At 41.6% G+C, this 23,553-nt stretch overlaps 1 protein-coding gene across 2 annotated transcripts; it reads left to right on the top strand.

Annotated features, from left to right (window-relative positions):
* Positions 1 to 503: 503 nt before the first annotated feature.
* hbegfa (heparin-binding EGF-like growth factor a) lies at positions 504 to 5,166 on the top strand. Of its 2 annotated transcripts, XM_061835903.1 has the most exons (6): positions 504 to 693; positions 1,322 to 1,555; positions 1,654 to 1,852; positions 2,934 to 3,089; positions 3,227 to 3,313; positions 4,015 to 5,166. In XM_061835903.1, exons 1-5 carry the CDS (start codon positions 651 to 653, stop codon positions 3,297 to 3,299), a joined length of 705 nt encoding a protein of 234 aa, XP_061691887.1. In that variant the 5' UTR covers positions 504 to 650; the 3' UTR covers positions 3,300 to 3,313; positions 4,015 to 5,166. The 2 variants fall into 2 exon arrangements, with proteins under 2 accessions (XP_061691887.1, XP_061691888.1); XM_061835904.1 differs by lacking the exon at positions 3,227 to 3,313.
* Positions 5,167 to 23,553: the final 18,387 nt, after the last annotated feature.

The raw sequence follows: 23,553 nt of genomic DNA, 5'->3' as shown, positions 1-23,553 counted from the left end.
TATTAACCACAAGATGGTACGCGCGAGCAAAAAAAAAAGTCTCATGATGTCACTGCTGTGCACTGCTGCAAGTCCTTGACTTTCTTATTTTCCCCTGCTTTAGTTTTTTTTGTTGATGCGGTAAATGGATAAATTACTTACATCTGTAAAATATTAGTTCGTACTCTGTTGGTTGTATAATCTATGAACCCCCAAACCCACAGTGCACTAAAACAAACAGTAAACTCCAATTTCCCACCATTATTGCATGCTTACTCTACACATTTGCGTTGCGTTATATGATCGAACCTGAAGTGTTCCTTATTTCCAACATCTACATCTGTACATGTATACCTTTTCTCCTGTTTTTATTTGTTTGATTTGCTCATTTTCAACATTTCAACGACGCGTGTGAGTGTGTGTGCGCGTGTGACTGGCAGCGTGTGTGTGTGTGTGGGCGCGGCCAAGATTGCGAGTGGCCCTTAAATACGCCGGAGCCTCTCCTTTGACGCTCTTTCCCTCTCACACTTTACGTGTGAAATACCACCAAGAGGTTGAAGCCTTCCGGAATAAACTGACACAAATTCACCTTGAAAAAGAAAGGACTATTTATTGTAATATTTTTTAAGCTTGTTTTTTTCCCCGCCATCTTCAACAATTTTTTTGCCGTCATGAGGATTTGGAGTGTTGTGCTTTTGCTGCTTCACGCTTTGGGTAAGTTGACATGTTGAATAACTTATTAATATTGTTATTCATGCCTATGCGTGACGACGTACCACTGAGGTGTTATAAAAAGCCACAAGCCACGACTGTGCTATTAAATGACTTGTAAAATTGGTAATCCATTTTTTATGCTATGCCAGTTCTATCCAGGAGCTAATGGGGCGTCTCGCTATTTTAGAGCGTCCTTTTATGTAACCGGATCCATTTATTTTTAACTCATATCCTTGCCTTACATTCACTCACAACTCTTGAATGTGGAGCTTGTGACAGTGGGTAAACACATCATAGTGTAGCTTAATAAATTGCTGTATACAAATTTGAATTGAATGGGTTTGGTGCCTCAGATATGTCATGTGCGTTGTCGATTCTGCTCCAGTGTGCCCTTGAGCAAGGCAGAAAATGAGACCCAACCCCACGTCTGAGTCTTTGGTGGCCCAACATAAAAAAAAAGGTCCAGTGTTGAAAGTCCACCCCCCCCCCCTCCTTCACAGCCTAAGGAGCATGTTTCAACTTGTCCATAAAGGCCCACCCCCACCTTGGCACCCTACCCTTTTTGGCTCAACTAGAGCAATGCCAATGTTTTTCCTCACTGTTCCTATGTTTTTTTTTACTTGTCCAGTGGCGTCCAGACTGGTGTGCGGTGCAGCAGTGGACCGGTATGACGCTGACAGGCAGCGGCACACCACTGTCGTCAACTTCCAGGACCTGAGCAAAGACGGAAGGCCGGAGGAGGAGAGCACAGGAGGTGTCGTAGCTGAGGAAGAGGATGAGGAGTATGATGATGAATATTACCTTGATGGAGAGGAATATGAGGACAGCACGTCCGGTGATGATGAAGTGGAAGTGCCGAGAGGTGAAGCATCACAGATAACGACACTTCGATCAGATTTGTTGACAAAGTTGTTCATTTTAAAATATATATGTATATATATATATATTTTTTTTTTTCAGTTGCTATGTCAAGCAACCCCCAAGATCCATCTGCCATTCTGGACGCGGTAGGCAGTGAAGGACAGAGAAGGAGAGGAAAGGGAAGAAAGAAGGGGAAAGGTAAAGGAAAGAAGAGGAATCCTTGCCTGAAGAAGTATAAAGATTTCTGCATCCACGGCACCTGCCAGTACCTGAGGGACATCCGACTTCCCTCATGTGTGTGAGTAGCACCTCCAATTTTAGATCCCAGGAATTTTCAAAGTTGGAAACTTTCTCTGGGGTTTTTTTTTTTTGTTGGGGCAAAACAGTCAGAGCAATAAACCAGGTTACAAAATGGAAGGCTCAACATTTATAAGGAACGCAAATATAGTTGGATAAAATATATTTTAGCATAACTTCAATAACCAGACTTCATGAAAGTACAATGGCACCTTGATTTAAGAGTGCCCCACCACAAAAGATTCTCAAGTTTTAAACCAATACTTTATTTTGTGTTGCAAGATCAAATTTGAGATACAAATGACCTTCGGATATGCCATTGTAAAAAAAAAAAGTGCAATTAAGGTCCTCTTGCAGGTGTCTACGTTGCATACTAGATGACATTTTATGACAAAACAAAATCTTTATATTTAGATTTGAATACGTCTTTCCCAGTTAAATTAACATTTGTAATAGTTCCAACATCCCCCAGCTCAGGGGCATGCACTGATAGACCCCTCGTGAAATTAAGCAAAATAAAGATTGCTGCACAGGAGAAAACATTATGTGGCTACTAGACCGTTTCCTAAATGCACCCAAAAATGGAGGGCACACGTCAGACAAGAGTCATCAGGCATCTATGCTCGCGTCACACTTTGTACATACAAGGTTTTGTCTCGCTGACGTTGTCATGTTGTCATGTTAATGAAAAGAAAAAGAGAGGAAAGCGGCAGCAGACAGGCAGAGAACTTCAAAAAAGATTTCCAAACCAAGCAAGTTCACAAGTTCTACTTTATTAGTTGTATAGAACCCAGGAGAAAAAAAAGGTGTGACCATAAACGCATTTCGCAGTAGACTGTCAACATTTGATCATTGCAGCATCCTGGCCCAATCCACCATGTCCTTGAAGAGATATTTTCAAGTATTTATACTTCAGCATTTGCGTTTAAGAAGTGCTTTTGTAAACTATATTGCAGTATTATAGCCCACCGTATATAGCAGCATATAAAAGTGATTTTTGGAAATGATCCCAGGGCTTTACAAGAAAATTTCCACCCCTGTGTAACCTCAATGATGAATAAAGCTTTTTCATCCGCGTGCAGGTGCCACCCGAGTTACTCCGGGGAAAGGTGCGAGTTCTTCACCCTCCCCGTGGAGAAGCCTCAGGAGGGCTACAACCGCACCACTGCTCTGGCTGTGGTGGCCGTCGTGCTCTCGTCCATCTGCCTCACCATCATCGGCCTTTTGCTAATGCTCAGGTGAGCCCGGCAGCACATCGGCGCGCGCAATTCCACATACACGCACACGCTCGAGCTGTGTAGGGAATTTCAAAGGATGATATGTGTCACAATTAGGCATAAATAGTCTTCAAGGCCCGTTTTCTGATTGATTCCAGGTTTCACAAGCGGGGAGCATATGATGTAGAGAATGAGGAGAAGGTCAAGTTAGGGTTAGCGTCCAACCACTGAAGAGACAAAGAAGGGTGAGTACAACATCAGTTAAATAGTACATTTAGTGCTCTTCTAGGCCCCCCCAAGAAGGTTTAAGGCAACTTCATTCTAAATTTGAAAAGCATCTGATGCAAGTATTCAAATGGTAGACACTAGTGATAGTGTAGTGGCTTACATAGCTCCCTTTTGGGTCAATTTCCGCTCATTGCACCCTGCAATAGACCAGTGGTCAGTCCAAGGTGTACTCTGCCTTTTGTCTGCTGGGATAGGCTCCATTTTGCCAGTGAACCCAATCAGGATTAACATTTGAGAAGCCCTGATTTAGTTGAGGATTCATGCGTCCAATACTTCATCACGATACCCTCAAAATGACTGCTTTGGTTGGTTTGGACTCTTATCAAGGAAGTAGCATATATATATATATATTTTTTTTTTTTTGGGCTGTGGGGTCCAAAAGAAGTCCTATTGATACATTAGTCTTAGGCAGTGGTGAGAAAGCTACAGTATATGGGCCATATTTGGCCTTGTTCGGGCATTTGGTGTGGCTCACCGTGCAAATCCAAAAACCAAGGACACCTTGGAGGAACTGATCTAAAATGCGAAATATGTTATCAAAAGCGAAATACTACTAGAAAGGTTAACCCCACCACCACAATTGCACACAGACACGTTTCTTTCCACGTTACTGGAGAAGTCGAAATGCTTAGCTCATTGTTTTCTCCCTCTGTGTTAGGCAAAGGAGCGGAGATACTACCTCAAAATAGAAAGAGAAGTGAACCAAGGAAGGAGGTCCTGAAGAAAAGCAGAGGAACACAGACGGCTGAAGAAGGGAAACGGGGGGGGGGGGGGGGGGGGGTGTGTCCGCTTCACCCCTTGCTGGGTGTTCACGTCAAAAAAAGGAAAAAAAAAAAAGGACAGCTCAGCATATTCCTGCAGGCCTCAGGAGAAGGCGGCCATATCTGAAAATGGAATACTGGACGGGCCGGATAACGGACTGGAACTGAAGTGTGGCAGGCACTAGGTTAAGACAAGCTGTAGGAGAAGAAGAAAAAGAACAAGGAACACTTGCTGCCTCCGATTGTGTGAAGAGAAGTTTCGGACTAAACCGAAACCGATTTCAGTTACAACAACAGCAGAGAGCTCAATTGTGAATTTTGGTCTGGAAAAGAGGCAAAAACAGGCAGCATTTTATATTTTCCTGCACAAGCGCATTCTTTTTTTTTCTGTACAGTAAACAGTATATTTATACTTTTTAATTTATTTATTTAAGGTAACTGTATTTATGTAGGCTTTAACCTCCTTCAACACTTCAAAATGTATGTTGCAGTTGTTTTTATATTCCTTAGTGGACATTATTTATTTCAGAAAAATTACAATGCTTGCGGCTCCTGGAGAAAAAAAAGTGTTATAAAAAAGATATCACCATTTTTCATTTAATTTTGCCACTCAGAACATGATCAGTAGCACTGTGATTTTTTTAAAGTTATTTTTACTGATTAGTATTTTATTTTTTGTAACTGTCGTTTTCACTGAAAACAAACAATCTTTGCGGTATTCTGCGCAAGTAAATTGACACACAGCACAAGGGAGGCTTCATTGGTTATTAATGACTCATTCAGAGTTGTCTCTGTCTGAGTGTTAATTGACAAAATGGCTATGAAACATTAAAAAGGGAGTCCAAAATAGCATTTGGGCGTGGAGCCGAAGCACTGTTGAAAGAATTTTAGTCTAAAATTGTTGTTTTTGTCCTTGTCTTACCATCCTTAAAAGAGAAACTCTTACAGCAACTATCAAGCAATACAATGTGAATTCAAGTGTTCATGGCTTTCAAAAACTGCATTCAGATTTTTTAAAAATGTGATTTAAATAAATACAAGGATTAGAATTCTTGACTTATGCGTGTGTTGCATCTTCATTTACTTGTGAGTCTACAAAGTTAGTGAAACAATCATCCCATTGTGTCTCAATCATGAGATCAGGAAGGTCAAGTTTTATTTTAGCCTGCTGAGTCTAGACACACGCTATTGTAGTATTTTAAAAGGTCCAGTTTGGGTAATAATAAAACCTCTATTCCATACTGTTAACTTAGATTTAAGTAAATAATAATTTCCTTTTCTCATTGATGGGTTAGCACCCGAATCCTACACTTTCCTCAAAGAAAGACACAATTTTAGTTATAGGTTTGGGTGTGTGCTCATTTTTGGAGCCTTTCACACTTAACCTTTACAGTTTGGGAACACACCTCCTGCCTTTTAGCGCTGGAAAAAAAAGTACAAACAATTACTTTCCACGATAATAATTAGACTAGGCCTGACCTACCTTCAAAAATATCTCAAAAGATGGTTTGTATCTCATGACTAAGTCCATTACTAACACTCCCGCCGCCCTCGTGAGGTTAAGTTACATTTAGTTAATGCTGCGTCGACACGGCCGTACGTGTCATACTACGTTTAATGTCTTCCAACTTTCATTGAGTAGCCTTAAAGTGAAATGCGGAGTGCAGGCATCATCATTATGACGGCTCAGTGAGACACTTTACAGCCACGCGAATGCAGGTAACAGATGTACAGCGTGGCGAACACAGCAGGTTCCAGCGGCCCAATTATTACTCATACGGCCAAGCCAACACATGACATGTTCAAAGACGGCACCAGTGAGAACATCTGAGGCCTCGGCCGCCCCAGAATGCCACGGGGGTTTATAAGAACCGCATGCAGTAAATAGTCGCAGGATGCAACAATGCTGTCATGCATGTGTGCCACATGTGGCTTTAATAAGGGTTGAGGACACCCTAAAGATCCAGCTGGGCTCAAAGGCGAGCCGAAAGTGAGTCACGCATTGAAGTTGCCTCCTACTCGGAAGTTTACACAGCCTGTGTGTGTGCGTTTGCCTTCTGTGCTTGTGAATGTTAACCTCACTTTTATGTGTAAAAACACATGACACTTCCTTAATTGTAAGGGAAGTGTTCTGAGCTTTCCGTCGTCGTAATTCTGTGCATCACATTTAAATAAAAATGATGCAGTCTTAGTGTACTGCTGTTGCTTCATGAGTTAAAATGACAGTGCTGACAGTTAATACTAGTATATTAGTTTCCGGGGTTATAGAGATTATATATAATAACCTTTTTTTTCTATATAGCTTCACCCCTCCCGCAAACACATTTTAAATTTATCAAAACACTTTAAGGCATTACTTGGCTCCTGGGTTCACTTTTTTGCTGTCAACAAATGGAAGATGATTATATGACATCACTTCAAGGAAGTGAAAAGAAGAAATATCTCGTTTCGTCAGTTCTTCAGTTCAGAGCCATGGCGTCCTTGCGCCAATTCATTTACAGGAGTTATCTCTTGCAGTTGAAGTTTAGTGTAACACATAAAAGAGAAAAGAGTTGTTTACCAAGACCATGCATACCTATACTGTACCTCCATCACTCATTTCAATTAAGACTTGTAGAGGTTTGCCAAGGAAAACTCATTAAATTTAAAGTTACTTCTGCTTTTCGAGATTTCAGCAACAAGAGTCTAATGTTATATAATTATTCATACAACTATAAGTAGCTAGCTAAGTAATAAACTCAAATCCATCCAATAATTTTCTATAGCTCGGGTCCTCATTAGCTTTGCGTGAGAGTTGGAGCCTATTGCAGCTGAATTGGGTTGAGAGGAGGGGGAACATCCTGGGCTTGTCTTCTGCCCCTCGCAAGACAACAAACCATGGATGCTCACATTCACACCTAGGGACAAGTGACTCAAACGTGAACCTAATGTGGTTTCGCAGTGTAAGAGGAGGCCAAATTACATGGAGAAAGCATGAAACATTCAAAATCAGACTTATTACTCAAGATTAAAACTCAGAAGCGCTTGTCTGTGAAGAAAACATGCCAACTGGCTGTCATTCGTGCCGTGGAAAGAAATAACACCAGTGATTTCAACATATCATTTACAAAACCAACATTAAATATAAGCATTCCTTATTTCTAATACTGTACATCTGCATTCAAATACACCTAAAGCCTCTACTACTACTACTACTACAGTCAGTCCCAGGGCAGACTTTCTGTGTTCATGGTCTGAAAAACCCTGAACCTGCGACACTCTTCACAGCCCCCAAGGACCGAGTTACGTTATGTTTCTCAAATGGTATAACACTGGTGCTCAGGTGTGATGGGAGTTTCAGTTGATGAAAGAATTATTTTGCATCATTGTCTCTCATGTCTGTGTAAATTCTCACTTATCAAGGTCAAGGTACTCCACAAACATTGTTTCTGGAAGAGATTTTTCCTGCTACAATTCTATTCGGATTAAAGGTGAAACGTCTTCAACAAACCAGAACACTCCAGCTGGCTTGATTCAACCTATGCGGTTTCTCCTTTCACGAAAAACCAACAATATTTGTTTAAAAAAAAAACATTATATATATATATATATATATATATATATATATATATATATATATATATATATATATATATATAATATATATTTTTCGTAAATTTCGTGTTGTAGGTTGTTCGCAGATGATATTGTGATCTGCAGTGAAAACAGGGAGCAGGTGGAGAAACAATTAGAAAGATGGAGGAATGCACCGGAAAAGAAAGGAATGATTAGCCGAAGTAAAACAGAGTATGTGCATGAATGAGAGGAGTGGTGGGGGAAGAGTGAAGCTCCAGGGAGAAGAGATAGCAAGGGTGGATGACATCAAACATTGGGGGTCAACAATACAGATCAATGGAGAGTGTGGTAAGGAAGTGAAGAAACAGGTCCAAGTGGGGTGGAACACTTGGCGGAACGTGTCTGGCGTTCTATGTGATAGAAGAGTCTCGGCTAGGATGAAGGGCAAAGTCTATAAAACAGTGGTGAGGCTGGCAGTGATGTACAGATTAGAGACGGTGGCACTGAAGAAACAACAGGAAGCAGAAGTTGAGGTAGCAGAAATGAAGATGTTGAGGTTCTCGCTTGGAGTGAGCAGGTTGGATAGGATTAGAAATGAGCTCATTAGAGGGACAGCCAAAGTTGGATGTTTCGGAAACAAGCTTCGAGAGAGCAGACTTCGATGGTTTGGACATGTCCAGAGGCGGGAGAGTGAATATATTGGTAGAAGGGGGCTGAGGATGGAGCGAGAGGAAGACCAAAGAAAAAGTTTGATGGATGTGGTGAGGGAGGACATGTAGACTGTAGGGGTTAGAGAGGAAGATACACGAGATAGGCTTAGATGGAAAAAGATGACACGGTGTGGCGACCCCTAATCGGGACATGCTGAAAGCAGAAGAAGAAGAAGAAGAATTTGTTTCCAAAAAATGCTTCTTCTTTATTCAAGCTTCAAGGTTTTCAAACATTAGTTGACTCTTCAAGCTAAGCCCTTGGTATTCATCACAGGTACCAAGAATGGAAATGAATGCGTATTTGTGATCGCACACACGTCTGGGCGACAGGGGATGGTCACTTACAGTAGTCGAGCCACATAATCCCGTCCCCTCAATGTCAAGTAGCAAAGGCACAGAAATAGTGCCGTGCCGTCATGATCACATAGCTGCTATTCCCGGGACGATGGGCAGCCTGGAGACGGAATGCCGAGAGAGAACAGTCTTCTGTTCCTTAAGCAAACAAGGACGTAACATTGAAATGAGTACGGTACATTAAATGTATGGAAGATTGTATACCAATCAAGACCAGCAATTCATCTGAATTATTTTTGGAAATACGCTTAAAGTTGAACTCGTCAGCAAATGTGGCAAGACTTCAGGAAGGCTATCATCCTATCTGCAGACTAGTAGTTGATTGTTTTATCATACACTCGTATAATGCACGATAAATGTGATTTAAAATAACTTATGCAAGTTTTACGACGGTGACAGACTGACATTGCAAAGGAATTCAATATATTACTTCAATTATTGACCACGAGAACAATGGTGTCCAAGTCCGCCTTTGATGTTCCCTTGTAGTGTGATAACGTGTCCTCGCATGGGTTGTAAATAAACTTCACACTTAGCATTTTTGTGTTGATGCCACGGCACCATTATCGCATGATTGTTCAGGCCCAAGATTGTTGTTGTCTTTCAGGGAAGTTTAATTCAGGATCTGCAGATGGACTAAATGCGTACAAGCATCTGCTATATTGAGCGTAGGTTTTTATGGACAGATGCCCTTTCTGTTCCAATGCTCCATATTTATCTGCGCTTGGGACAGCGCTGAGTTGGCCTCGCTCCCCCTCTTCAGAGCCTGGGCAAATTTTATGGCATCTTCTATACCCACTTGGTTACCCATCCAAATATGAAGCGGGCCCGACCGTACTTGGCTTCTGAGATCAGAAAAGATTGGACATTGTCAAAGTGGCATGAATCTTAAATGAGTAAATGAAAATAGAGAGAGATACAGAGCAAACAGCGTTTGTACCAGGGCCTCATGGCCCCTCAGAGGCCATAGCGTAAGGAGGTGTTATTCCACATAGAACAAGAAGGTGACAAGTAGAACAAAAGGGGATAAGTAGTAAATTGAAGTGAATTGAGGTATTTCACAACCAGAGGCATAGCATACTGTGGTATTTTCGACCTTATGCCACAACCCCATTGTTTTACCTCAATTATCAGTTTTAAGAAATGTTGAGTGGGTATTGGGTTTGAATCCCTGCCTGGGATCCCTGTGTCGAGTGTATGTGGTCTCCCTATGCTTCTGTTGGTTTTCAGCTGGTCCTCCTCCAAATATGTTCTATTCGGGTTCATTGAAGACTTTCCATTGTTGAAAATGTCCTGTGAGTGTGACTACTTGTCTGTCCGCTGTACAGTATGTGCGCCTTATTCCCGACTGGCAACCATTCTGGGGTGTACCCTATCTCAGGCAAAGTCATTTGGCAATGGCTCGCAACAAAAGATCCCTCTGCAAAGTATGCTTCTGTAGTTAGTAGTTGGACTTGATTCAATCTTCGTGAGGATGGTGAGTTTGTTGTGGAAAGGTGCTTCCTGCTGCAGTGAGAAGCAACAATAGGTACTTTCCATGTACATGGTACGCCGACAGTTGGAAACAATTATTTTCTTAGCGGATCTCATCAACAGGAGCATCTTGTTTGATGATCAACAGGCTTGAGTTTTGAATTTACCGTAAAGGCATGCGTTTGTTTCTGTCCGCAGCTGCTGCTGTCAAAATGAAGCCCTGGGCCTCCACCCTGGACTGACAGATGAGGTGACGACAACCTTGCTGCCGTTGTGGCCCGACAAAAAGAGTGGATTGAATGGGTGAGAGTGAGGACACTCAAGGCATGGAGGATGACAAAGCTGCAGAGGAGTGAGGGATAGATAAGGTAAAAAAGAGATGAAGACGGAGGTGTAGGAGTCAGTCAAGTGGAAAATGCTTCGCTTTGATTCATCCTTCACTTCCTCTCCACTACCTGTGTTGCTCCTTATTCCTGTCCCGGATACATCCCGAATACCCCCGGCTCCATTTCCTCATCCTGTCTCCTCTTCCTGGATGTGTCGTCACAAACGGATACATGCATTAAGCAACGAAAGCACGTGCTTAATTTACTTTGAATCATCAACATCCTGCAAGTGTTACACGAAGAGCAAAGATTCTTACCAGCCACTCACAAACAAAATAAAAACATGAGACCACCCTTGTCTCTTGTTTCAGTGTGATCAGGGAAGAAATGTTTTGTACTTTAGATTTGTGCTCCACATTGTTATTCCAGAATGTTTTTTTTCTTGTGATCTGCTGTAGCTAGTCATGATGTGCTATTTTTAGTTTATTAAGGTTTGCCATTTTGTAGATGTGACCCTAAATGCACTAATATATCTGGAAGGTGATACAAGCAAAATAAGCTTTAACATATAGGACAAAACACCATAGATGGGCTAACAGCAACCAGCACACATGTCACGGTTTTAATTTCCTTCGAACAACTGCAACATTAACAGACATGGAAAAGCAGCAACACATACAAAGAGAATATATAATAAGTCAATGTTCACAGGCACAAGCAGTATTTTCTGTGCTTTGAGGGAATCACAAAGAGCAGAAGGTGTTTACACTGAAGGGGAGTCCTGGTTTTCTCGTTGTTAATTATGATTCATTATTTCCTTCACTCACTCACTGGCACAATGGCTCCACTGAAAGTGCGTGACCCTATATCCTGACTTACGTTGATATTGTAAAAAACAATAAAACCCCACAATATAGCAGGTGCATAAATGATGAACCGTAAAATAAATTGCCGGGTTGACTGTACTCTCAAAGGTTTGGAATACATTCGGTACATTGATATGGATGCAGCATCGCAGGCATTGTCATACATACGGTATTTGCAGCATCTCCATAAATGGCTAGTTGATGAGTCCTTTGGAACTCGTCAAACGCGACTCAACCTTATCAATGATGTGGTGTTTTTGTGTCGTTGCTGAAAGTCATTCAGCTTGGTTGTCCCCCGCCTGATCGCCCCTTATGTCAGCAGGGTCCTGACTGTGCAGGGACGCCAGCAGATTCCCCACTGCTGATGTCACCCTGCCGGACAGACACTTGTTATGTATCACACTATTAAATTCTCACTGAGCTCTATTTAGGCCAACAGGAGGCTGACGGGGGCATCACATTACTTACCAAGCAAGAGCCATTGGGTGAGAGAGAGGGCCATCACACAAATACGCACACACATACATGCAACATGCATGCACTCACACACAAAGGCGCAGACAAACAGGAAGGAAGGCTGACTCCATGCTTGACTCATCTGTTTTCTCTGCTTTTTGCAGTAGGTCCAGTGGTTCAGTTGAAAAAAAAAAAAACAAAAACTCCTCCCACATCCGCCCAATGTTTGTTTGCACAAGCATTCACCTATTGGTGGTTTGAGAGGATCAAGTGGACACGTGCTAGCGAGTTGAGGTGGGCGCTACCGCAGGAGGTGGATGGATGTCAGAGCACAGAAGGCTCTGGTTACCAAATGAGTGGGCCGCAGACATTCTTTTTCACTGTCTTTCCTTTGTGGTTGAGTGCTGTGCATACCGAAAGAAAGAAAGAAAGAAAAAAATAAAACCTCACCCGGCTCCACATTGCTAAATATTTTAAAGCATGACTGTTCCAGTTTGATGCTGAAAGGGTTGTTGGGAAATAGTGGGGTAATTTCCTTTATGCAGAACAGCCCCTTTTTAACACTGTTTGAAATCATTATTTTTAAAATGCGTATTTCAACATAATGAAGCTACAATAAAGAATGTAATTAAAATCAAAATATATTATAAATCTTGTACGATTCATGTGTTGACTGCAGCTGTAGAGATAAATCTAGAAGTCTTGTAAGGTTTTAAGTACTTAGTGCTTATTCTAGCTGAATATCTTATATCTCACCCATGCGGCATTTGGGTGTGCACATATCTACGAACATTTTGTTGTGTAAAAAACTGTCATAAGGCCAGAAGGGAAATTCAAAATGATATTGCATCATCTAAAGGTGGATAGCTGCCATGCAAAATCCCATACTAGCAGTACAGCATCAATAAGATACAGTATTCTCAGTATATCATGACAATTACAGTAAATTATGTCTGAAAGAATCTGCATTGACCACTGGGTGATTGCTGCTGGATGATAAATGTCTTTGGATGACACTTTGCGTGTTTAAAGATGTACAATTTTTTGAGAGCCATGAGCTCTGTTAGATTACCCATTACACAAACTGTAGATTACTCTTATTTAAGGTTTATCTTTTTCTAAACAATCCCACTGTAATGACTACTGGAATTGGCCAAGAGGAGACCCCACCCTGTTGCGTTATAGCCAATACCAGCTATAGCGACACCCCCGACTTGGAGGAAAATTACAGCACATTTGCAAAACTTGTGTGCGGGATATCCGGAGTGATGTCAGCACGGTCATCGCTTGCGCGGGTATAAAGAAGATTGATTGTCTGAATGTTTTCAGTTTGTTCTGTCAAATCTGTTTTATGTTAATTTATCAATACATAGGTTTACTCAATCCTGTGAGTGGATTACTTGATGAACTGAAGAATATTAATATTTCACGTCGCCCAGTCCCATTCACTTAACCTTTCACTACTTCCACTTGAATGCAGCCAGCCCACTAAAAGGTTATTAGTTGTGATAGTTGCCTGTCAGTGGGGAATCAAACTGTATTTTTCCAGGGAAAGTTGGCCATTTTTTGCACTGTGGGTGGCCTGTGGGAAAGGTTGTGGAGATCAGCAATCATTATGATTCATTACCTAAGAGTGAAACGTACTCCTGACCGTAATGTTGGCCGCAATGGCTGACTGTTTAACCATAAGGCCGTCAATATTTATAGGCCGTGACCACTTTGTCGACATCTCGCTCCTTGCCATGCGGTATGAGGGAGCTCAGAGACCAGGAAAATATAGAGCCCATGAAGAGATGACCTTACTTCTTTTCAAGTAATCGCTTTTCATTTCCCTCACTGTCACCAAATTCATTGCTGATGACATCACGTGAGGCTGCCCGCAGCCTCTTGGTGGGGTCTGTGATCTCAGCACCGCTTTCCCCTTTTCGCTTCTCCAGCTCGGTCTCTTCCTCTAGTGAGAGTGGGAGCTGCCCAGAGTTGGAATGCCAAGGGAGAGCTGAGCAGCTGATCGGGGGGAAAGCAAGCGAGACGAGGGGGGATTCCCCCCACCCCCCACACCTCTAGATGAGATCATGGATGATGGCTTCTCAGAGAAAGAGGCAAAGCTCATGGCAGCTAAGACGCGCCCCTGGCTTCTCTTCTGCTGCCTCATAAACACAAATACAGGCTTGTCAGAGATGACAGCGAGTTTTCATCTCTGCCCATTACGCCACTATGGAAACGGTCTGAGCATTTACTCTATATTCGAGACATTAAACTGAAAGTCTGTATACTAGTAGTCTTCATCCTCAATAGTATGACAATATGGTTGACTTGTAAAGTGACACAGTTGTCTTACTAGTAATGTCTTTTCCATTCCTCCTTTCCAATCCTGTATAACATTTCTGCACACTTGAAGAACAATTTTACTAGTGAGGCAAAATGGTGCACTTGCGAACATCATTTAAGTCTGGCTTTTAATTGATTATGAGTCTCTTGTTTTAGATCTAATATTTTGTCATAATTTTATGTCGCACTTTATGGACTTTTAGGTTACCAAAGCTTCATTTGTTACTTTTAATCCACCAGTAGCTTTTATTGACTTTATTCTGTTATTGTCATTGTATCCATCCATCCATTTTCTTTGGCCCTCATCCTCACGAGGGTCACGGGCAGCACTGGAGCCTATCCCAGCCGTCAACGGGCAGGAGGCGGGGTACACCGTGAACTGGTTGCCAGCCAATCGCAGGGCACATAGAGACAAACAGCCGCACTCACAATCACACCTACGAGCAATTTAGAGTGTCCAATTAATGTTGCATGTTTTTGGGATGTGGGAGGAAACCGGAGTGCCCGGAGAAAACCCACGCAGGCACATGCAAACTCCACACATGTGGGGCCGGGATCGAACCCGGATCCTCAGACCTGTGAGGCCAACGCTTCACCAGCTGATACACTGTGATGCCCTTGTCATTGGATGCTATTAATATTTTTATTCATCCATTTTACATTTGTTTTTCTGTACCATTTATCCTCAGTAGTGTCGTAGGCAATGTCGCGCTGGTTTGTTAAAAAGCAAATTAGAGCTACAAGATAGAACCAGAGAGGTATTATTTTTTTTTTAATCACAGATCATCATTTCACGAATGTACTACTATCAGGTCCTGCAGACAGTTTTAACAAAAAAGTGACAAAAATTAATTCTTTTTAGAAAATCGGAAACTCTCTTTAAGCACCATATACTAGTATGCTATTTTTCCTCACTAGTAATGGATTTCAGTGCACTAGTAGTACAACCATGACCCTAATTTCACAGCTATCGAACAAATACTCAAATAGCTTTCCAGACGCCACACCAAATCTCTCTAGCACAGAGCACTTTGTCTTCATCAACACACCATGCAGCAGGCAGCTTAGCATAAGATAGTCAAGTCAAGCCCCAGAGGAGCACTTGAGCGGATTGAGCCAAGTGAAAAGCCCACTCCCCCATTACCAACTGAAAGATGGAAATGATTAGTAAGTAACACTCGACAATTAGCATAGTCAGCGTGCCCAGTTGACTTCATAGTAATATCGTCTCATCTCGAGGAGCGATATCAGATTCTTTGTTGCGACACTGATTGGCTGTTGAGTCCCGCTGAGCAGCAACTGTCCAGACGGCAGGATGATGATGCTTATTATTGTGATTACTCAGCCTCTTTTCCTCCCGACGCATGAGTCACAGAGACCGACGCTTTGTGGCTTTGTGCCTCAGCGTGAAATACTGTGTATCTCTCCTTCTCTACACGTAGATTTTGGGAATGCTACATAGCTTGGAGGCTTTGTCAGGGCACAAAGGGCCCCCCGAGCAGAATGTTGCACATCCGTGTGGGTGCAGTTGTTTTTCTTTATGAGCCCACTGATCTTCTCCCTGTGAGCTGGATTATAGGAGTCATTCTTTTACGCCCAACCCACAATCAGTACTGTAACAGAGTACAACAGTTGCTGTGTGTATGAACATTTAAGGAAGATGAAGGCTGAGGAACCGAGCGACCAGTTCAGATTTAATACCTATATCCAATTATATATGACTATATACAACTACAATAGAGGTGTCAAACTTGTTTTTGTCATGGGCTACATTGTGGTATTGGTTTCCCCACACAAAGACATTATACTCTAAGTGTGAAACCTACAGTACATGCACTAAATGTATGCATGTGTGTCCGTGCAGCAAATTGATACTTAACTGCCATACCGTAGTTCGATAATATTCAGTTTAACTAGTGCTCATTTTACAGAGGTACCTTGACTTATAAATTGAATTTGTTGCATGACAAAAATCACAATTTGATTTATTCCAACACCAAATCTATTTTCCCCATTGAAATTGATTGAAATTGCATTAATCTGTTCCTACATGTTTGTAAAAACAAAAAACACCGAAGAGAATGTAGAGAAGCGTAAACTGGAAATAAACTGGCTTTCTAAGTGTAATTTCTAAATGTACTGTAATATTCATGGACTGTGGATTACAGCAGCTCCTTGTGAGTACTCTTATTCTGAATTTGACAGTTTGCCCCAAAAATTCAGGCTCTCCTTGCACACATTAGAGTAACTTAATTGCTCAATTTTTGTCCCCAGCTCACTCTAGCAGGGACGCATCTGATGTTGCTAGCGCCTCAAATTTCGACAAAACTAAATAAAAACTAAGTGATGGCTTGTAACTTGTAAACACTCCTGAGGTGAGTCAAGATCATTAAAAGTGATGACACTCTGCAATCCGAGTCCAAATTTTTTTTGCCAAGAAAAACAAAATACATAGACTACACATGATTTGCTTTCCTGTGCCACATGAAATAATGTAGCAGGCTTGATTGGTCATTGGGCCTCGAGTTCGATAACTGCTGTCTATATTTTATACAATAAATATCAATTAAGACTATGTCTACACAGAAGAAACATGTAGAACATGCACAGATGCCCAAATTGCACCTAACACATATATTAAGCATTACTGTATATACAATTAGTTAGCCTGTGCTGACTCTTTCCCCGTTGATTTAAATTAGGCTAACCCTGGTAACAACACACTGGACACTGTCTGCAATAACTAATATTTTGCTTATTTAATGACAGACACATACGCATTTAGCATATTAACATCCCATTCAGTCACCGATGCTTTTGCTGTAGTGCAATGTAATTTACAGCATCTTTGTTGTTTGGACACAAATACTTTTGTTAGTCTTGATCATCAACACCGAACAGACTGAAGGGAGGTGTTATTGATTTCTACATGTCACATGAAATTATAATGATGTTGGTACCTATACAGGTGGTGTCTCAACAGATTAGACAATCGACGTAAAAGATGTCTTTTGTTTACCATCCATGCAGTTAGCATCTGGATACATGTGCATTATTTGCTGACTTGATTTGTTTCGACATGATAACAAATGTCTTCCTTTAACCGCATGAAGGAGAAAATGTGTACACTGCTTTTTTTTTTTTTTAGTGTGTTGCAATCTGCTAGATTGTACAAACTAATATAAACAAGCACTGATTTTGCTCCATTTTTTGTTTATTATTTATTTGTGTGTTATTACAGGGATCTCACCTGCTTTATTAGGACCCATTTTGATACCTTTGGAAATTTTACTCCTTGAACATGAAATGAACCAGGGGATCAATCACTTGATTCACAAACCCATCAGCTAATTTGAACCAGAGATGGTGAATTATAACTGTGGAACTATCCTAAAAATATCCCTGGGCACAATCATCTACAGTGTACTGTGTATTTATTAAATGAGAACTCTTAAACGAATATAACTTTAAACATGTTTGAATGATATACTTCACGGGAATCTCACAGTGACCACATTGCCTCCAGACATCATATGGTGCACCACAAGACACAGTTCTTAGTCACATTCATTAAATCTTGACATTATTTGGTTTGACTCATTTGTAGATGTTGCACAAACAAAATAGTGAAAATGTGTTGAGAAACTTATACAATCCATTTGGAATCAAAGCATGAAGAAAAATATATCAGATGGATTGTTACTTGAGAAAAAAGGTAAGGCTTAATGGATGTTAAAAAAAAAGTAGAAGTGTCAACTTTTTCTCATGAACGCAAATTAATATTTCCTAAGCATTGTTTTGTACAACTGGTTCACATCCTCATTGCGTGGAGTTGGAGCTTCTGGCACCGGTGAATTGGCATTCCAGGACGCTTGTAAATCCGTCCCATAATTACTCTGCATTTCTTTGAAGACAAAAACACACGAGATACATTTTCCCTCAATGTTCATTTGGAATAAAACTGCATTTTTAAAATCGATGTCGGCTGAGGTCTGTATAATGGAAGCTCGGGAGTTGAAAGCATGTGAGGTTGTGCCATTGAGAATTCACAGCCCCCAAAGTCACATAAAAATTCACTTTGAATCCCCATCAAAAATTCTGCTAGCAAGCCCACGACCAATCTTGCAACACTTCAGCTCAGTGAGTACTGTAAAATCACAACTCCACCAGCATATTTTTGCCTTTTTGGATTATTTATGCTTCTTTTCTGAGAAACATACAAGTGGAAACGGAATGTACAGTCCAACTGGGGAAGCGGCCCACGCATTTGGGTCCGGGCTGCTCTGTACAATATGGCTAATAAAGATAATGATAACATGAACGGCAACAATAACCCTCCCCAAAAAAGGAATGCTGAACAGTAAGCAACCTTAAAATGGGCAACTTTTATTTATAGTAATTCTTCACACAACATAGCAGCAGCAGCAGCAGCGTATTTCTGCTGTTACAGTAGCAAACCAGTGAACAGCACAAAGCTCAAGATGCTGGTGGTTAAAAGGAAGGAAAAAAGGCAGGAAGTCACACGGTGGATCGGGGGGAGTAGAAAGGGCCAATAAATGCAAGCACCTGCTTTGCTCCAAGCAGTGTGGAAGGTCTTGAGTGGTGAGCCAGATGCTTCTCCTCCACCTCCAGTGGACCATGTCTGAAAACCACCTGTTTTTTGGCCACTGAATGCATAGTTTCGGAACCTCAGTGGCAGGAAGAAGTGGAAGAACCTAGTGATGGAAACCAGACAGTGTCTCAACTCATTCATGAGTCACGTCAACGCTGAAAGAACCACGTGTGCCAAAATAGACATTTATTAATGGGGGATGCTTAAGCCGTTACTTTTCTTCGAACAGTTGGAGTCAGCTTGAGCGCATACTGTCAAGCATTTGCAGGATGTCTCTGGATTGCAGGGGCCTATGCAAGATGACTGAAGACAAAGAGGCATGGCACATCCTGGATTGGCCGAGATTTGAACCCAGTACTTAAGAACTCTGGCCACTGACAGGTTTTAGTGGATTCTTTTAAGTTGATCCTAAAATGTGACCCAAAAGCCAAACATCCCTAACCTTTTTGTGAGCAGTGGATGAGGGGGAATGATTGAGCGGCTTTGGAATTTTCTGTTGCCAATAAACAGTCAGTTGTCGGTTGGGAGGCTGTAATTACCGCGAGGGAACTCCCAGAGTTACAAATGCACCTGCAGCTTTAAACAATCACATCACTGTCTTGAAAACACTGGAGACTGACAGGGAAGCTCCTCAGCTGTGAGCGCGGACAAAATGCACACACACACACACACACACACACACACACACACACACACACACACACCACACACACACACACACACACACACACACACCACACACACACACACGAAGACTAAAAGAAAAACTGAAACAGGTGGGAAAGAACAACAGCATTCCAGAAGGAGCATTCACTGCAAAGTATTCTCTCGGCTATGTCAAGCAGTTTCGCTGATTGATGTTCACTTGAACCCCTGACACACGTTGCTGTCAGTCAATGTTGAGCTTTCGCCAAGCATTTGTGACTTCAGAACCAAACTCGGACAGCAGACCACCACCACGGCTTATATGTTTTTAACTTATAATATTCAATGGTGAACTTCTAAAACATAGGTCTCAAACTGGTGGCCTCCAGGCCTTTGTGGCTCATGAGATGATATTTTGTGGCATCCATCTTAATATAAAAGTTTAATGTTAGTGCGGCCCTCAAGATTTATATGAATGGCACTTTTACAGCGCGGTGTGCAGAGATGATGAACCTACAAATCACGATGGCTCTTGGGGGGTATGACATGGACTGTGCTTAATTCAAGCAGAGAAACATTTTTCAAAGGGTGAATGTTACAGCAGTGTTGCCATGGAGAGGTTTTTTTAGTGGGCTCATGATGTCAAAAGGTGATGGAGATGATGAAAACCATTGTTAAACTACCAATTGTTATTCAATATATTGGTTGAATTGTGGCTCAAACACCTGCTGTGAATTTTGCTGTTAAGATCTTTGTTAGAGGACAGAAAGTTGGGCAAAAAGTAGCAAGCAAGCACATTTATTTGTATAGCGTATTTCAAGTTGATATATTCTAAAAGCATGAGAAAAAAGAAGAGTTTTCAACCTGGATTTAAAAACATTCCCACTTGGGGCTGACCTCACATCTGTTGGCGACTTATTCCATTTGTGCGCAGCATAATAGCTAAATGCTGCTTCACCATGTTTGCTTTGGACTCTGCGCTCCACTATTTGACCTGAGTCAATCGATCTCAGAGCTCTACTGGGTTCGTATTCTGTAAGCATTTCTTTCATGTATTCAGGACCTACATCATTTACTGATCTATAGACCAGTAGCAGAATTTTAAAATCTATTCTAAAGTTGACTGGAAACCAGTGCAAGGACCTAAAGATTGGAGTTATATGCTCTGACTGCTTTGTTTTGGTCAGAACGCGAGCTGCAGCATTCTGAATGAGGTGCAGCTGTTTAATACTCTTTTTGGGGAGTCCAGTCAGAAGACCATTACAGTAGTCAAGTCTACTTGAGATAAAAGCATGGATGAGCTTTTCCTGGTCTGCTTGACACATACAAAACTTCACTCTAGATATGTTCTTCATATGGTAGAAGGCAGTTTTTGTAATAGATTTGATATGGTTGTTGAAAGTCAGGTCGGAATTAATCAGAACACCAAGCTTTCGAGCTTGGCCTTTTGTTTTTAAAGATAGAGAGTCCAGGTGTTTAATAACAGCAATTCTCTTTTCTTTATTGCCAAAAACAATTGTCTCGGTTTTGTTGTGATTTAGTTGAAGAAATTTTTTTAAAAAGTAATGAGACAATTAACAGTTACATTTGTACATTTACAAATTGAGAGGAGGTCAAATCCTGAACTTTTGCCGAGATTTTCAAAGGTTTGATACATCCCAAGCCTTTTGTGGGTAGTGTATTTCTGCATTGCACGCATCTATGTAGCCAGACTTCCAGGACTGAGAGCTGTATGGAGATGAAATTGAGCCCAACAGAAGCCCAAGAAGGAAATGAGCTGTTAAACCAAACTGTCACAGTGTGACCGACCACAGCATCCTCCTGTTGCTTATTAACGGCCTCCATTGCTCGCCATTTCTGTGACCTGCCGTCTGCGGCGAATAGCCGCGTTCTCCCTCCGCCTCCTCATCCACCAACGAAGTCCTCATATCAAACGGATCCGCAGACCAGCAGGAAACGACATCACCACATCACAGCCTTTGTTGGAGAGGCTGAATTCATTGTGGACTGACTTCAAACCCCGCTAGGCTCTGAACAATGAATGGTATACAGAGAGTGGGCACTGGCAGCCATCCAAGGATCAAATTCCTGCCACTCCTGTGTGCGTGCGTGTACAGGACCTCATTATACCACAATACCATAAAAGAAAAGCGGATAGTAAACTAGCGGTAGAGCATCCGGTAAACCCGAATAATGGAGAACCAGTTCAATCGAATGGCATTCTCCGGAGTGCCAGCCAGTGCCAACCATTGCTATAGTTACCGAAAGTAATGCCAAGTAGGGAAAACAACATCATAAAAGAAAATTGCTGTTGTGTTTCACAGTCATTATTGGACTGTATGGCAGTGTGGGTGGGAGTAATTGAAGGCAGATGTTTCGCTCTTTGGAGACTGAAAGAAACGTTTTGTGTGCCGGAGAGTTGACAGCGAGGATGAGGTTACAACTTTCCTTGTCCATGTTAGTCAGTCTTCCTCAAGGAGATCTCACACATTATTTCCAACTTTGCCTTTCGTTTACATCTCCCCAAATGTGAGTAGTTTGCTGTGGTAGTATTTTCCCCTTTGATAAATGTGCGAGCGGGTCATTGTGAGCCCTATAAACTTTCACAAGACGGCAACCATTTGTCGAATATTAATGACTGATTTTGGGGCTGGGCAGCAAAGGCGTTGTTTCAGTGAGAACATCATGCGTGGTTTAACTGATTTTAAATAATAATTAATGGGGATATAAAAAGTCTACACCCCCCTGTTCAAATGCCAGGAATTTTTTATATAAAACAATGAAACCATCATTGCTAAAAAAAAAAATTCCACCATTAATTTGAAATACAATTCAACCTGTATACCTTGAGAAAAAAAAAGTTTAGGAAAACATACAGAACAAAACATCTGAACTTTATTTGGTGTTAATCAGAAACACTTTCAATGGTGACAGGTCGGCGTTGACTCATTCAACATGAGTTTGAATGTGTTTGCTAAATTTTGACAATACTCACATCCTCGATTTTAAGAGGGTGTGCACACTTGTGCCAGCACATTGTCTTAGTTGTTAGTGTGGGTCCCCTCTCAAAAAGATTTCATTTAAAAAACATATGCACCTAAGGAGACAGGGAACAGCATTCACACTGGCGCTGTGAACCTCATTCTAAAACTATATTTGGAAAAATGAATGAACCAAAATTACAAGAAAAAATTAAATATTGGTCATTATTGATTGAGTGTGGAATGTATTGAAAGTTAGTATATTTAAATTAATAATGAATAATAAATACAGGTCACTGATGGTGTAGTGGTACACATGCCTGCCTTTGGTGCAGGCAGCGTGGGATCAATTCCTGCTCAGTGATGGTGTCGATATCTGCCCTACGACTGACTGGCGACCAGTTCAAGGTGTAGTCCGCCTTCTGCCCGAAGCTAACTTGGATAGGCTCCAGCTTTCCTGCAACCCTTGGGAGGACAAGCGGCCTGGATAATGACATGACATGAATAAAAAAAAATGGGGGTGGTATCATTTCCGGGGACACTATAAGGAGCACTTTAAACCATGAACGGCATTTGTTCCAATATCCATCCGTCCATTGTCTGAGCCACTTATCCTCACAAGGGTCGCGGGAGTGCTGGAGCCTATCCCACATGTCAGGAGGCAGGAGGCAGGGTACACGCTGAACTGGTTGCCAGCCAATCGCATAGAGACAAACAACAGTCACCCTCACAATTACACTAAAGAGTAATTTTAGTCTTCAATGAACCTACCACACATCTTTTTTAGGTATGTGGGAGGAAAGCGGATTACCCAGACAAAACCCACGCAGGCATGGGGAGAACATGCAAACTCCACACAGGTGGTGCCAGGATTTGGACCCCAGTCCTGAGAACTGTGAGGCAGACGCTCTAACCAGTTGCTCTGCCATGCCAATATTTTGCCAATATTTATTTATTTCAAAAGATAATATTTATAGTGAAGTGTAAGACCAACAGTACCATGTCCTAAGAATTTCACTTGACGTTTCTGGTGTCCCCTTCTGATAATTGTATGTCCTCTTTCACGTTTTCCCTTTCTTTTACCAGCACGTCAGGGTCGGCTTAGTCATAAAAAAAGAACTGTCAAGACC

This window comes from Syngnathoides biaculeatus, chromosome 11 (genome assembly GCF_019802595.1).
Source record: "Syngnathoides biaculeatus isolate LvHL_M chromosome 11, ASM1980259v1, whole genome shotgun sequence".
NCBI lineage: Eukaryota > Metazoa > Chordata > Actinopteri > Syngnathiformes > Syngnathidae > Syngnathoides > Syngnathoides biaculeatus.
Note: the sequence above shows the minus strand (reverse complement) of the source record. Positions and strands in the feature narration are given on the sequence as shown.